This window comes from Egretta garzetta, unplaced genomic scaffold, assembly GCF_000687185.1.
Source record: "Egretta garzetta isolate BGI_Z169 unplaced genomic scaffold, ASM68718v1 scaffold345, whole genome shotgun sequence".
Classification (NCBI taxonomy): Eukaryota; Metazoa; Chordata; class Aves; order Pelecaniformes; family Ardeidae; genus Egretta; species Egretta garzetta.
Genome location: NW_009259692.1, coordinates 419241 through 434841, shown reverse-complemented (window position 1 = coordinate 434841; position 15601 = coordinate 419241). Strand labels below are relative to the sequence as shown.

Sequence of the window (15601 nt, the reverse complement as noted above, 5' to 3'; positions counted from 1 at the left end):
CAGCCGGGCAGAGGCGGTGCTGAGGGCCAGGGTTTGGGGGTGGGATGGCAGGGGTAGGGGAACGGTTGGGCTTGATGATCTTAAGGGGCTTTTCCAACCTCAGTGATTCTATGATTCTATGATTCTATTTCACTGACCACTGCTCTGGGTTCAGGAGTCTCATTTCCTTGGGAGTGCCGCATGGAGACATTTGTAGCTTCTTTCTGGCCGGAGCTGTTTGAGTGTTTTGCATATTACTCTTCAGCATGCAAAATTTGGGGGTTATGGCAAAGGCATAGCTAGAAATCCTGCAGGCTTCATTGACTCTGACTTTCATCAAGGTCCTGAGCTGGTGCTGTCGCTTTATGCAGTTTAGCCAATAGTTCGTGTGGTCTGCAACACCAGGGTGATTTGCTGGTGGATAACGGTTATTTACCATCGTGTCATTGTCAAGACTACAGAGTAAAGTCCCCTTCTGTGGTTTTGAATACTCTTCAAAGTGGTTCTCCCTAGATTTAAATCCCTATTGCTAGTTGATGATGGAAGAGGTAATCTTTTGAAATAGTTTAGTCAAATCTACAGTGGTTTTAAGCTTAGAAAAAGGGAAAAAAAGACAGTTGAAATGTTTCTGTTACCTTTTTTAAAAAAGTGCCTGCGCAAGAAAATGGAAGCAAGACCTCTGTAGGCTAGAAAGATGTTTCTTCTCCAGATTCTCTGTGATACAAGAACGGCTTGGAAAAGTTTATAGAAGTTGAAATGATTCACAGCTCTGCTTTGAGAATGTTTCTAATAACACACACACCCCCCAAATTATAGCCAGTATTTTTACATAAACACAAATGTGTGAATGATTCTTTAAATCATGGTTTTATGATGATACAAAGTTGGAATCTGAATCTCTTCTTTGTAAACAATACGTTTAGTGTGCATTCCATAAATTCCATGGATTTTATCCTGCACTTTCCTGGGGACATAGGTGTCTCTGTTACCTCCAGTGATGTGGGAACCGAGGTGCTGCAGGTAACCATTAAAACACAAGTGACTCATGTTTCTTCCTTGCTGATCTGCAAGACATGGCTGGATACTCCTTCAGGTAGGCACTGTCAGTTGGTGACCTGGATGCATTTACAATGCAAAGCCGGAGATTAGCCCCGTGTCCTGCAAGTCCTCCCCATGTCCCCCCCCAAGTCCTTCAAGGACTGTCCAGTTTTAGGCTGCCCAGCACAAGACATGAACAGGAAGAAGGAGCCAAACTCTTCTCGGTGATGCCCAGCGACAGGGCAAGAGGCGATGGGCACAAATGGAAACGTGTGGTACTATGGCTGAACATAACAAAATGCTTTTTTACTGGGAGGGTGGTCAAGTGTTGGAACAGAGGGGGAGTGGAGTCTCCACGTCAGCAGAGATACTCAAAACCCAGCTGGACACAGCCCTCCACAGCCTGCTGTACCCGACCCTGCTGGAGCAGCAGGGTGGCTGGATGATCTCCAGAGGCTCAGCATCGATCCTGTGCTTCTGTGACTCTGTCCCTTGATTCCCCTTCCTCCTGCCCCACTGCTCCTAGTCAATCTGAATATCCCTTCCATCTGCTTTGAGGTGCCCATGGCCAGGTAGAAAGACTTCTTTTGTTTCCTAACCAAGCGCTGCCTCAGCTGGGAGAGTTCCCACAGACCCGGTCCTACTCATTAATTGTAAAGCTGTTTTGATTCACAAACTTCATTAAATAAAAGCTGCTCGTTACACCCTTAAAAAAAGATAATATCACAAGCCCATTTTACAGGTCCCAGGGAACCTATAATCATATCACTATCTTACCTGTGCCAACTACAAGCCAGTGTTCTGGGCTGTATTCTTGTTTGTCCTAACTCTCTGCAGTCATTTACTTCAGCACGGCATTTTCTCATTCTGAATCATTACTGTTTCATGTTCAGCTCATCCTGGAGAAGAAAGCTTCCCCTAGTGAATGGGAGGTGTGAAGCAAGTCCTCGGCTGCTCCCTTACCTCGTGTGTACGGGGGCGCTACCCCTGTTTAAAATCATTTGCACAAAGTTTGAGAATTGTAGACTGAAAGGATGCGTGTGTTATTTCTCATTCTCTGTGTAGGTGGCCTTGACTTTGTAGCTTTGTACATCTGGTCTGTGGGTCAAAGTGAGTGCATGTAACCAGTATGCAAGTTTGGGTTTGGTGGCTCTAGCTTGGCCTCTGGCAATTTGTTCTACCTTCACCTATTACTTGCAGCTGGGCATCGGGTGTGAAGAGCTTTTTTTCTCTGGATATGCTCCGTGTTTCTGGTGGCACCTGCTCTGGGATTTCAGAAATGCCATAATGTGTTCATGTCATTTACCCTTGTCGGAACTCCAGGAAAATACTGAGAGGCAGGAGAAGCCCAGAGGATTTTCTGCAATCCCTCATTCAGCAACTGCATCAGCCACCGTGCTTGGCCCATGGCTCCATCTTCTTGGTTTGGAGATTAAACCTGGGGAAGACCCCACTTCCTCGAGCGTTTTCCTCTCCGTGGCACCTGCTGGCTGAACTGGGAAAAACCAAGACGGCGACGTCCTTTTAACAACCAGTTATTCGGTGGATTGGGTGGTGGCTGTGTGGGAAGAGGACATACAGTAGCTGGGTGCGGCCTGGGAGAGCTGAGGAGGCTGTGGGTGCAGCCCTGGGGGGAGAAGAAACAGCTCACACTTTGGTGAAGCAACTCTTCTGCGAGCTGGTTTGCTCTGGGGAAGGTGGGAACAGGGGGTGTTCGGTGCTGGAGAGCAGAAAGCTTGCTTCTGCTGCAGTGCTCCTAGTCTTTGCCACAGTAGTGAAGCAGGTCCTGGGGGAGGTAGGTAATGATGTCCTGACAAGAGAGAGGACCTAGAAGTTGGGAACCTCTCCCCATCCTTTGATGTTTCCAGGTTGTGCTTGGGAGGAGGAGATATGTCCCGCGCCCAAACTTGGAGCCTGATTTTAAGCGCCTATGTACCTTAACAGAACTTCTCCCTTGATGTGTGCCTGCAAGCAGGGATGTTGGCTTCTCTTCTAGTTCTATAACATTTGAGACCCTTTTCCGTAAAAACCAAATTCCTGGAGTGCTATGATTATGAAGGAATCACAGCTTCTGTTGCAAAGTGTTCCTTGCCTGTGTGGTTAGGAAAAGGTGGAAACTCAAGTGCTTTGAGGGGATAGTAAAGCAGAAAGTTGAAAACCAGAATTACATCCTATGTAATTGTCTGATTTTGGACTTGGACCAGTGATTTTTTGCATGTTGGGGAACTGAAAGCCAGTGTAAGTGAATTTGAATCCAAATAGTTCCCAAATTGCACTAGAGGAGGATTTTAATCAGAAAGATTAGGTCTCTTAGGAGGGTTGTGACAGTGTGTGAGCTATGTGTTGTACGTGAGAAGAAAGGGACACTGTTGATCTGCGGGGAGCAGGTACTCGAACTCAGAACCAGGAGAAAGATTTTGACATGTATCTTCCTGAAATTCAAGCTGCAGAGAGACTTTTGTTGTTGATCAATCATCTGGAAGGATCTGAAAACAGCTTCCTGCTAGGTCCTATAGGCGGGGGGGTTGTGCAAAGATGCGGGGCACGTTGTAGTATTTAGTTGAAAACTGTGAACTGACTTGACTTGGTTTGGGCAGTAGCACTGTAGTGACTTGAGACCTTCTATTAGATGGAGCAGCTGGTTTAACTTGGATGTGAAGCATTCTCCTGTAAGCAAGAGAAGGTACAGACTATTCCAGGAGTGCGGGGATAGCCCTCTGCCAAAGGAAAGCAAGAGGCTAAAAGAGATTGTGCAGTTCAAAGAGTAGAAGTTCTGGTTGCTGCTGTCACTGGTTCTGCATTTCTTAGTCCTAGAAGATATTTGCACCCTTATAAATTGAAAAATATTTGTGGGAGGAAAAAAATAAGCAACACACCCTCCCCCCCCAGTTAAATTATTTCTTGCCTCTGATGCTAACTCTGAAAGCCTCTGCAGAAGGTGGCAAGGTGGGGGAGCACCAGTTTATGCCCCTTCATGATTAATCCATTTAGTTTCAACTTCAGCAGGTTTAGCCCAAGGCAGTTTGTTCTTTGGTGATTACTGAATAAAAAGCCTTAGCGTGACCTTTCCCGTGTAAATCATGAAATGAGGGAAGCTCACTGATGAAGAAGTTGGCTTGAGATGAGAATCATCTCATTGCCTTTGCCTTGCCTTACCTAGCTGGGGAGAGTGGTGCGGTTTAGCCCTCAGACGTTCTCCTTCTTTCTTCCAGACAGCTGACAAACCTCCATGATCCCTGCGACTGAGATGATGAATCTGTGATGTTGAAATCAGTACAAGCACCAACCTCTTGGGGTTGTGCTTGGGACAAGATTTCACTGAAAACTGAGTCAGAGCATGCATCCAACATGTACAAACGTCCCTTAGGAAGAATTTCAGGCCTTGATTTCCCAATGATGTTCATGACAGTAAGACTGGTCCCATAATTCATCGTTAAACTCAAAACCTCAACAACAAAGTAATTGTAACTTTGGTTAATTACACCCTGTCTTCATCAACTGCAACTGGCTTGTTTCTGTTATAGTTAAGATTTTATGCCATGGCCATCAGAAACCAGCAGGGAATAAAGAGAAGACGAGGATTAAACAAAATTAAGAAATCAGTCAGGATAATTTTAAAAGTTTTTCAATAAAAAATTCATTGGCAGGCTGCCCTGACAGCTGGCAGAAACACCTCTTGCCTTTTAGTGCGTCTGGAAGATTTCAGACCTTTCAGTTCCCAGTATGTACTGATAAGAAGCTGCAGTAAGGTGGTTCTTCAACAACGGAACGTGATCACGTCTTCTTCTTCAGAGGAGCTTGTAACGAATGACTTGCCTTTAAAACAGAAAGCTCAGGCCCACTTCAAGGAAGCGCTTAAAATAAGAACCAAGACCTAGCGCAGAGCTTAAGGTAAAGGTTTTCTCAGTTGCGGTATGGTTATGGATATCATTGAAATACTGTGCCAGTGGTTTTAGCACAGGACCTGCTGGTCCAGTGTCACTGTTAACCCCTTTGATATTAAACAAATCATAAGACATAATTGAAACATTTCTCTAAGAGCAGTCAGAGCTCAAAACCAAAATCCCTGGTGGTGGTTATATTCCTCTGCCATCCAGCCGACTGCGGGTTGCAGCGCTGCCAGGGTGCTGCCGAATTTCACTGGAAGTGACCAGTGGTTGCACACAGCTTTTGCCATAACTGCGCGACTTGTCGGAAAGCAGCCAGCACGCAGACTTACCCCGGCCCTTCTCTCATGGTAGAGAGTTATCTTTTTCATTGACCTTAGTACATCTTTGAATGTTCCTGTCGCCGGTGATGCCAAAGGAGTTTCCCAGAGATGATGAAAAAGAACAATGGATACACAGGCCGGTGGAAATCAGCCATTACACGCCTGAGCGGAATGTGTAACCATTCTGTGTTTTATGCCTTGATGTAATAGAAGTTACAAGATTCCTTAGGTAGGTGGTCTGCTTATAAAATTGCTTTTGATACCTGTTAATTAAATTAAGAAATGAGTTCTTGAAAACTTCCAAAAGACCCTTCAGGAAGGACGCTTGATCTGGAATAGTCCCTAAGCACATGTGCATACGGAGCATAGGCTGCATGGCTAGAAGAGACCACAGGCAACCGCACCGTATAATCACAGCCATAAATATATCCCATACTATTTTTAAGTAAAACATCTTTAAACACCTACATAATGTAGTAGCTTCCCTAGCGTGTCTGAATAGGAATTAACTGATCAGAGGACCTGCCTGAACAGCATGAAGGCTGACCAGCCTCTGGTCTCAGCACTCCCTTCCTCGGCGCGTGGACCTCGTAACCGCCCTCAACACCAATTTGCAGCTGATAACCCAATAACTGTTCAAGGAAGCTGTTAGCACCTTAAGGAAAGAACTTCTAATCTGAACTGTGGAGATAAGGTTTTCCCAAGATTTTGCCTGTTTGGTGTTTAGCAACAGCGCTGTAAAGTGCTTCTGGGCAGGAGCCTGCTCTTTTTTCTGAAGATGACAGTAATTGCATGCCAGTGGCAGTGTGTAAAAGGTAGCAAGTCATAAGGAACAACGAATTCTCCAGAAATTTGGGGAGGATGCAGTTAATTTGGGCCTGGTTTTTTAAAGATTGATTTGCCAAGTTTTCTGTTTGTGCAGTGTCCATATAGGACCTGGTGGTAGTGAGGTGGGTGTTGGTCTCTGCTCCCAGGGCACGGGCGATGGGACGAGGGGCACTGGCCTCAAGTTGTGCCAGGGCAGGGTGAGGTTGGCCATGGGGAACAATTCCTTCCCCTTGGGGCTGTCAGGCGCTGGAAGGGGCTGCCCAGGGAAGGGGTCGAGTCCCCAGCCCTGGGGGGATTTAACAGCCGGGCAGAGGCGGTGCTGAGGGCCAGGGTTTGGGGGTGGGATGGCAGGGGTAGGGGAGCGGTTGGGCTGGGGGAGCTGAAAGGGCTTTTCCAACCCAACAATTCTATGATTCTATGATTTTAAGTGGCCTCCTGTTTCAACAGGACATTTCTTCTGCATTAATACCACACATCTGATAGAGCCTCCCTCTTGAGCCTGAGCCAAGCCCTTAGTTCACGTGGATGCCATGTCTGTTCAGTAGTCTAGACTGAGCAGTGAACAACCTTTAGGCCTTATCATCAGCGTGGTGCTCTGCATAAGCCACAAGCAAGCCAAAGAGCAATGATAGGTATCATGGCTGTCTCTGCAAGCCTGGGCTTCATGCCATAATCCCAGACACCCAAGCACAGCGGATTCAGAAGTTGACAAAGCAGGATATAGCATTTCCTAACTTCATATAAGTTTGGATGTTACGGCACAGAGTTCAGGACAGTAGAATACAAGTCCCACTGTTCCTGCTGTAAGTGTGGGTTTTGTTCTTCTCAGTTTCTTTATCTGTCTTACCTGCTTGACATGATATTTGTGCTTAGATGCACAATGTGGGAGGCAGCTGTTATATACTACATCATGTTTTAACAGTGCTGCAATATCAGAAATCACTGCTCTATTTTTGGCTGAACCTTTATCTTTTCTTTTGCAGAGCCATAGCCCTGCCCCTCAGTAGCAGGCTGGGTGTGAGAGACAAACAGAGACCAAAAGCTCAGCCCAACCCCATGCTGGAAACATTCTACAATACACGCTGCAAGAACCCTGGAAAGGTGAGTCCCTTCTTCCTTTGCTTTCCTCTAGATTTAGCCCTTGTGTCTTTAGCCCAATGAAATCACATTTGGAATCCTGAAGTTTGGTAACACCGCTCACATTTGGAAGCTCAACAATGTAGGAGGAACCACTATAGCACTGGCCAGCTGGCAGCAGCCAGCCACAGGGGTCCTTCTGCAAATGCCGTCAGCTATCAGTTCTGCTCCTGAACGTGCGGGAGTAGCAGCTTTCTATAGGTAGCATTCCAAAAAATTTAAATCCCAAACTTCTATGGACAGGAAACTGTTCTGCCAAATAATGACAACTCCTGTTCCCTCTTGTGTTTGCCTTATACATGGCACAAACTCAAACACAGGAGGCTCTGTCTGAACATCAGGAAACACTTTCTTTCTGTGAGGGTGATCAGGCACTGGCACAGGTTGCCCAGAGAGGTTGTGGAATCTCCATCCTTGGAGATTCTGCCGTCTGGACACGGTCCTGGGCATGGTCCTGATCCTGGTCTATTTGGGCAGGGGAGCTGGACCAGATGACCTCCAGAGTTCCCTTCCAATCCCAGCCATTCTGTGATGGCTTCTTTTCGTATATTAGCAAATCCCTGTCACATCAGCTGCCTCGAGCTGACTCCCGTGCCGCTAGCCCTTGCAGCTCCGCGGGTGTGGATTGCTTGATGCCCCTAGTTCTGAGGTGGGTCATCCTGTTGCTGTGCAGTCCATGAGTTTGAGATTGGCCTTTCAGGAAGCCAACTGAAGTCTTGGCCGTCATCACAGAGATTGTAGGGAGCATCAGAAAACTGCAAACACAAACGGTGGGTGGTTTTTTCCCATGAGAGATTAGAAGCGTGATCTTGAAGAACTTGGCAGGATAATCCAGAGTTATAATGGCTGCTGCTGAGGGAAGAAGCATTGGCAGGATTGTGAATTACCAGGCAGCATTAGGAATTAACCTTGTCAGTGACGTCCCTGGATGTGACCCGTGTATTTTTAGGGAAAGGAGTTTGGTTTTCTTTCAGCTTATTTTTGCAGGCTTTCTTGGCCTTGAAGCCATAGTTATTAACCCTTACCAAGGATGTATGAGCCGGGGGCTGGGGTTCCAGTCCCAAGGGATAGCCCTAGCACAAACACATTGCTTCATTGGTAAAGCTGTTGCGGCATGGTTTGTACTGCAGTGGGGCATGTTGAGCCTCAGGACATGCAGTACCAGGTTAAAAGTAAAAGAATGGAGGCTAAAATAAAAATACAGACATTCATCTGGGTTGCCCAGCCAGCCTTTTGCCCCAGCAGTGGGAAGGAGTGTTCTCAGGAGCACTTGCTAGGTGGTCCCTGACCTTCCTCTTGCCTGTCGGTGAAATCCACACATTTCTCAGTAAAACGACTCCTGCCGCAGGGATCTAACTCAAGGCCTAGCTTTGCAAGCAGGATTTCCCCACAGCGCTTCCTGCACCCACATTCCACTGAAGCCGGCATTTTTATCCCAAAAAATCTGTGACACCAGAGTATATCCTCACCACGAGACTCCTGACGGCAGGGTGTCGTCGAGCAAGACCGGTGCAGCTGGCTGCTGCCTTGCTCTCTCCGTTCACTGGTTACACCTCGGCCAGTCTTCCAGCTTCCTCCCTCTCCCATGAGCTCTCAGGCTTATGAGTCAGCTTTTATTTGTCCAATACAAGATGAGGTTTTGCTGTTCCCAGAAGCCTTCTCCTTGGGAGAAGGAATTCCACATTATGGAGCAGTTGGAGAATATAAATCAGTGTCTCCATTTGTCTCCACCACAAGAACAGAAGTTGCTAAGTAAGTGGGAAGAAGCATATCTGAAAATTGGTAATGAACAGACTTCTGTACCACACGCTCAGACTATGTAAGTCACTCACACATTATACCATTAAGGTAAATGCATTCCATGAAAAACTATTGCTTTACTTAAAAAATAAGGCTATCCACGGTGACACTGCCAGAAGGAATATAAAACCCGACAAACTTTTTTCACGTCACATGCCAAACTCTTAGAAGCCTAAGGACAAGGGGGAAGGTAATTGCAGGATTTCCGTGGGCAATTTATTGAAAAATTATCCCTAACAGGTTTAACACAACAGGAGAATATCCGGTAGGAAAATGGTGTTGCCTCTGCTCATGACGTCAGTCAGGGTATTGGCTGATCGTGCATCAGAATGCTGAAAGGCATGGCAGGATTCAGCGCAGAGCTTCAAAAATTATTTAAGCTGCAGTAAACCTTTCTTGGAGTGACAGATTTAAGGGACTCGGTCCCTGAAGGCAGGGTGAGGAAGTGATTCGACAACAAACTCCTGTGAGGAGATAAGACCAGAGTTTGAAAGTTGAAACTAGAAAAGTTCACGTTAAAAAATGTAAAAGTTTCAACATTTAGCATTAATAACCAGCTGCTTACAGGGGGAATGGGAAGATTTTTTGTTATCTGAGGTCTTTGCACTAAGAGGAACAGCTGTCAGAAAGATGCCTTAGCTTGAACAGATTTGGGCTTGCCAGGAGCCTCCAGCTGGGCTCTGCGGTGGGTCAGACCAGATGCCCACATTGCCCCTTCTGACCTCCAAACCTGGATCTGAACCCTCCTTCCTCGCCTATTTTCCAGGGTGAGCTGATCAGTTTAGCCAAACAGTGTGACCTGCCGGTGAGGAAGGTGGAGGGCTGGTTCCGGCGCCGGAGGAACGCGGACCGACCCAGCCTGTCGAAGAAGTTTTGCGAGGCCTGGTGAGCGGGAGCACGAGCCGTGAGCAGCAGGGACCCTTCAGCGGAGCTGAGCTCCTCAGGCAGCTCTCTGCCTCCCCGCCTGCCCTCCAGCCCTATGCTGAGAGCATCCTGGGTCTTCCCTGCCCCACCTGGGTCTTCTGCAGCTCTCTGTTACTGAAATATTCCTTGCTTTTCCCCTGTATTTTCACTCCCAAGTCTCCTTTTACTCCCATCTCACCTTTATTCCTTATAGGGCCTCTGTTTCTGACTTTGTAAGACTGGTGTTCTGCTTTGAAACACAATTGTACCTGAAAATCTCCCTACCATTTTGCCTCTTGCTCCTTCCTCCCACTTTGCTGCTGTTTGGATGCCTCCAAAATGTTTAGATGCCTTTCTGTTGCCTTTCCCGTGACTTCCCTTTGCCTCCCTGCAAGCTGATTCCTTCCGCTGCATCTTTTCTGCACGCTCTTGCTTTCAAAAGTCACGGGGAGCGGGCTGGATTGTATTCTGCTGCCCGTTGACTTCAGCATCCTGGAAGTCAAAAACCAGCGCCTGTTTACAGTGGCAGAAAAAGAGGCCTATGGGAAAGCTTGTGTTTTCCAAAGAGCAAAACTCTTCTTGGAAACAGCTGTGTGGAAATCCTCATTATTACGTGGAGGCACAAAACAAACCTCGCATCAGCCAGTTCTGTGGACGTTAGTCCTGGCTAAGCTTTCCGCAGAAAAGGAGGATTCTCCTGAGCTTGGCTGAAATGCCTTACTTGTGAGTGGCTGCTCTGCTATTCGTGTAAGGGAGTAGGTTCTCCCAGAAAGCCACAGAGATGAAAGAAATTATTAAATACCTGCAGTGCTATTCATCTGTCTAAAAGTGTGAATCCACAGAGTAGGCATCAACTTTGAGCTAATCGCCTCGTGTTCCGTTTAGCACTAAATATCTAATTCAAAACCCCTGCCTAAAAACCCTAACTGAAGAAGAAAAAAAGAAAAAAAGGATGTTTATTATTTATTTATAATATTCCAGATAGTTGCAGTTAGAAATATTTACAGGCTGAGAGAGTTGGGGGTGTTCAGCCTGGAGAAGAGGAGGCTGCGGGCAGAGCTGAGTGCGGCCGGTCAGGGCTTAAAGGGGGCCCAGAGGAAAGGGGGGGACAAGCTTTTTAGTAGGGCCAGCTGGGACAGGACCAGGAGGGATGGTTTTAAACTAAACCAGGGTAGGTTTAGACTGGGTCTAAGGAAGAAATTCTTTCCAGTGAGGGTGGTGAAACCCTGGCAGGGGTTGCCCAGAGAGGGGGTGGAGGCCCCATCCCTGGGAACATTCCAGGCCAGGTTGGAGGGGGCTGTGAGCAACCTGCTGTGGTTCAAGGTGTCCCTGCTCCTGCAGGGGGGTTGGGCTGGGTGGGCTCTAGGGGTCCCTTCCCACCCAAAACATTCTGTGATTCTATGATATTTACAAAACCTGTGGACAAGGAGTTGTAAAGCAACCATGCTTCATCTGCTTCCACCGAGATGAAAGCTAAGTTCTCCCTGCACTCAGCTGACTTGCAGTAAATAGTAAATAGTGAATAGTAAATACTTTCCTGACTCCACTCACTGAGGATGGTGTCCTCCCACCTTCCCTCTATCACCATGTGCATCTGGAGAAAGAACGCCTTTCTGATGTGACGTAGTAGCTTTGTACAGTTTGTGTCTGTCTTGGAGCTCCCGGCTGTTTCGTAGCCAGGTGGAGTCTTGCTCTCTCAAAACATAGTTACTTCTGATTTGTTATGGAGATTTTTAGGAAATTAAAGGACTGATTTATACAGTTTTACTCCTTTGAAGGTTTTCTGGGGTTAGTTTATTAGCAATTTGTTTATTCTGTTGGGCTGAAATGCCCCTCGTTCCTTATTACATGTGTGTATAGTCAGTGTGGCCGGCCTCTGTCCACTGAACTTGGCAAGCGGCTCATATTTACTTCTGTGTGGGTTTAATTTGGGTAAATCATTACCAGCTCCTGACTGAGTCAAAGATGACAGTAATTAATTACTTTACTTGCTAATGAATTTAGCATGCTTAATCTCCAAATGCCTAGGAGAGAGACTGGTATTGTTTGACTTTTACCCCATGCATCTGCTAGTGCTGGGAAAGTTTGGGATAATTTCTGGGTGATTTTGGTCAGCGGGATTTTCATATTTTCTGCCTTCTCTAAAGCAGAAGACTTGCTCTCTGTGAAGTCTGTTGAATGTGTTAGTGACGTGCAAAGAGCCACTCCTGGGATGATCCAGGCAAACCTTGAACGTGTGACTGGATGTCTTTGCCTTAATGGTGTCCTCCTTTGCACGAGTGTGATTGATACACGGGGTTGCAGCTTGGTGGGTAATGAATGGGGTTCTAACGTGCTTTGTTTTGTTTGTTTGTAGCTGGAGGTTTACATTTTACATCATTTCTTTCTTCACTGGACTTGCTGTCCTGTACGATGTGAGTACACAAGCAGTGCCCCCTGCTGTTCTACCGAGCCAGTGCCTGCAAGAATGGCAGGTTTTGTTGTCAAGCATGTCCTTTCAGACCTTCTTATAGAGGTTTTCCCACCAGGTCAGTGTGTATCCTCCGCACAGCACGCTTACGAGACCACAAACATAGCGGACTGGGCTTATGTTAAAAGCTCTAGTTCAAAACCAACAGGTTTCCTCTTCTGGCAAAGCAGAAGACAACTGGGACTGTGTAAAAATACATTTCAGTGGGGTAGGAGGTAGAACACTTACCTGAGATGGAAGCTGCAGAGCCTGTTTGTGTGTTGTATAGAATACCTGTTTAAGGTAAAACCCTCAGGCTTCCTTTGGAGCATGGACTGCAATTTAATAATTTTATTTATTAATTTTCTTTTCCTTACCCGAGGTGTCATTGGTTCAGGCTCATGCCTCTGCCTTTTCTCTGATTTGATAAATGATGAGTTCTCCTAATACAAATTGAACTGCCTCAACAGGCAGAAGAGGTAACAGAAGCCACACGCATGCTCTAATCACTGAGCTGTGGTCATTAAGCTGGGACTAGGGGCACCGGTCATCCTCTGGCTGTGTTTTAAAGGTTCCCCTGGCTCCTTTGCTGAATCCGGTTCCCTAGGTGAGCTTTGCAAAAGTATTCTACACTGACACCTTCTGAAGGGTTAAGTAATGGAAAACCTGCAGATCCCAAGACAGCAGGCACAAAGTGTGCTGGTAACTTCTCTTTATGGTAACAAGTGAGGGACTCTTGAACTGACCCCGACTTTCAAGTCAGAATTTAAGTTACCCTGGGGAGTATGAGGCTTACAGGACGAGCTAGAAGAGGAGTGAAGGTATCTAAATCCCAGCTGCAGTGTTTTGTGGATCTGTACATCAAACCAGAAGGGCTAGTCTTTGGGGCCAGCTGTGATAATTTGGGGTGGATGACCTGCTCAGCATGGTACAAGAGCCCTGTGGCAACAGAAGGGGCAAAATCCTGCTCTTCTGCATGGTATCTGACCATTCTAGGAATGAAAGATCATCTTCACTTTTCGTGAAAGCCTCTTCTTTATTCAGTACACATCTTCCAATTTTCACAAGCCAAGGAGGCATCTGTCCTACAGACAGCACCTCTAGGTGCCATAGAAAACAGAATGTTATTCTGTTACCTAAAAATTGTACCAAAATGGCTACGTTAAAAGGAAGGACAAAGAACTAAAGTGACAGGGTGTATCTGCATGTGGCCTTTCCTGACTTTTGCATGTTTACTTTGCAATCTGAGTAGTATTTTAACATGCATTTGTTTTTGTGAAAAACCCCCTTCTTTCTTTAAAAAAAAAAGCTAATGTTTAAATTCTGTATTAGAAGCTTTAGACTGATGGCAAAAACCTCTGCCCCGTGAGTCAGGGAAATAGCAGGTAGCAACAGAATGTGATCTCACAGTAGGCCACCAGAGAACAGCTTTATTTGCTGAGAGTGGAGGAATGATGAAATTCAGGGATCTGGGGTTCCTTTCCATTTAGGTAACATGCTGTGCCATAGTTGTTTAAGAGTTTTTTCGCTTTGTCCTCTCTGATTCTATAGCTCACATCTTTCCTGGTTCTGTACCTGTATTTGCTGTAAATCCTACTCCCAGCCCCATGCCCAGCCAGCGGGAGGCTGTGTCTACTCCTAATTACCGCTGCTCGTAAAAAACCTCTGCTTCCTTCTTGCCTTCTGTATTGCTCATGCACCAGCGGGTGCTCAGTGAGAGACTGAGAAATGTCGCCTTCTCACTCGTAGCTCTGATATCTGGAGCCTACAGAACTGTTATAGAAAATTACCCTTACAGAAGTGACATAGAGTATGTTCCATCACTGTATGCTCTAGGACGTGCTTGCTCTGATTAAATCCGGGCACAGCAAAGGGTCAGGGTGTGCTCCGTGCAGGAAGAACTTTTAGGGACTTTAGTTGCCATGTTTCTAAGCTGCCAAGTTCTAAACAACCGGTTTTATATGAAGTGTGAACAAAGTAGGATCCTTCAGAGGCTCATTACTTAACGGACCGCAGCATGAGCCTCACCGTTAGAGGAAAAACCGTGTTCCTGACACACAAGTTTTCAGCCCTCTTACTACGTTTGAGTGTTGCTGTCCAAACCACAGAGATTCTTTCATGAAATAGTTGCAAGAAAATTTTAACACATTCAAAACATCACCACCACCACCCCAAACTTGTAGAAGGCTGCCACAAGTTGGTAGAAATCTTCCCTGAGCTATTTTATTTGGGGCTGGGCTAAACAGCATGTGAAATCTCAGCGCAGGAGCCACACGAATTGGCAATGTCACAAGCGACTGCAAGTTCTTGTAGTGGCAATCCCTCGGCAATGGAATTCCAGAGAGTCCCACCAGCTCTGCCTGTAATAAAACACAACCAAGACTGTAGTAGTAACAAACTAAAGGAGTTAGAGAGTTGATAAGAGAATTCCTCTGGCATTCTCAAATTCATGTTGCATTTTCTTTCCAGAAGCCTTGGCTTTGGGACCATAAGGAATGCTGGACAGGATATCCACAACAGGTGAGTCACGCAATTGCTGTCATAAATCATGTGTTGTCTTTTGATATCTTTTGAAAATCAGGTTGTATTGGCGACAAAAGAGAGGCAGAGAGGGCAATAGCTCCCGTGCTCAGTGGGCGAAGCCACTTTTTAACTCTTTCAACTTCTCAAGTTGTAGGAGTGGGAATAGCAAGGGAGGCAGCTGGGCGAAAAAGTGCCTGGCTTTTGGTTGCCATCTTTGCTCCTTGCATTGATGAACAAGGAAGGGATTTTGTGCCTAGCTGGTAATTTTCATTGAGGTTATTCTGGTCTGGGCTGCTAAGAGATGTACGCTTTCCAACCCCCGGACAGCTTCTCGCAGTGCTGTTGTAAAAGACCTCAGAATGTACATTGTAAAACTGTAAGGCGTGCCCACCGAGCTGCTCTGTCTCCCCCCTCCTCAACAGGACAGGTCGGAGAAAATATGACGAAAGGCTTATGGGCTGAGATAAGGGCAGGGAGATCACTTACCAACTTCCATCACGGGCAAAATGGACTTGACTTGGGGAATTAATTTGATTTATTGCCAATCAAATCAGAGTAGGATAATGAGAAATAAGAACAAATCTAAAAACCCCTTCCCCCCACCCTTCCCTTCTTCCCGGGCTCAGCTTCACTCCCGACTTCTCTCCCTCCTCCCCCCGAGCAGCACAGCGGGACGGGGAATGGGGGTTGGGGTCAGTTCATCACACGCTGTCTCTGCCGCTCCTTCCTCCTCA

The 15601-nt window shown here is 46.5% G+C and overlaps 1 protein-coding gene across 1 annotated transcript in view; it reads left to right on the top strand.

The window, feature by feature from the left end:
• Positions 1-15601, top strand: part of LOC104126317 (ceramide synthase 4) — a 25692-nt gene that overhangs the window by 849 nt on the left and 9242 nt on the right. The window contains exons 2-5 of the mRNA XM_009638873.2: positions 7039-7156; positions 9759-9877; positions 12252-12309; positions 14814-14864. Coding sequence (XP_009637168.1) covers positions 7039-7156; positions 9759-9877; positions 12252-12309; positions 14814-14864 — 346 coding nt within the window. The remainder of the gene's footprint in view (positions 1-7038; positions 7157-9758; positions 9878-12251; positions 12310-14813; positions 14865-15601) is intronic.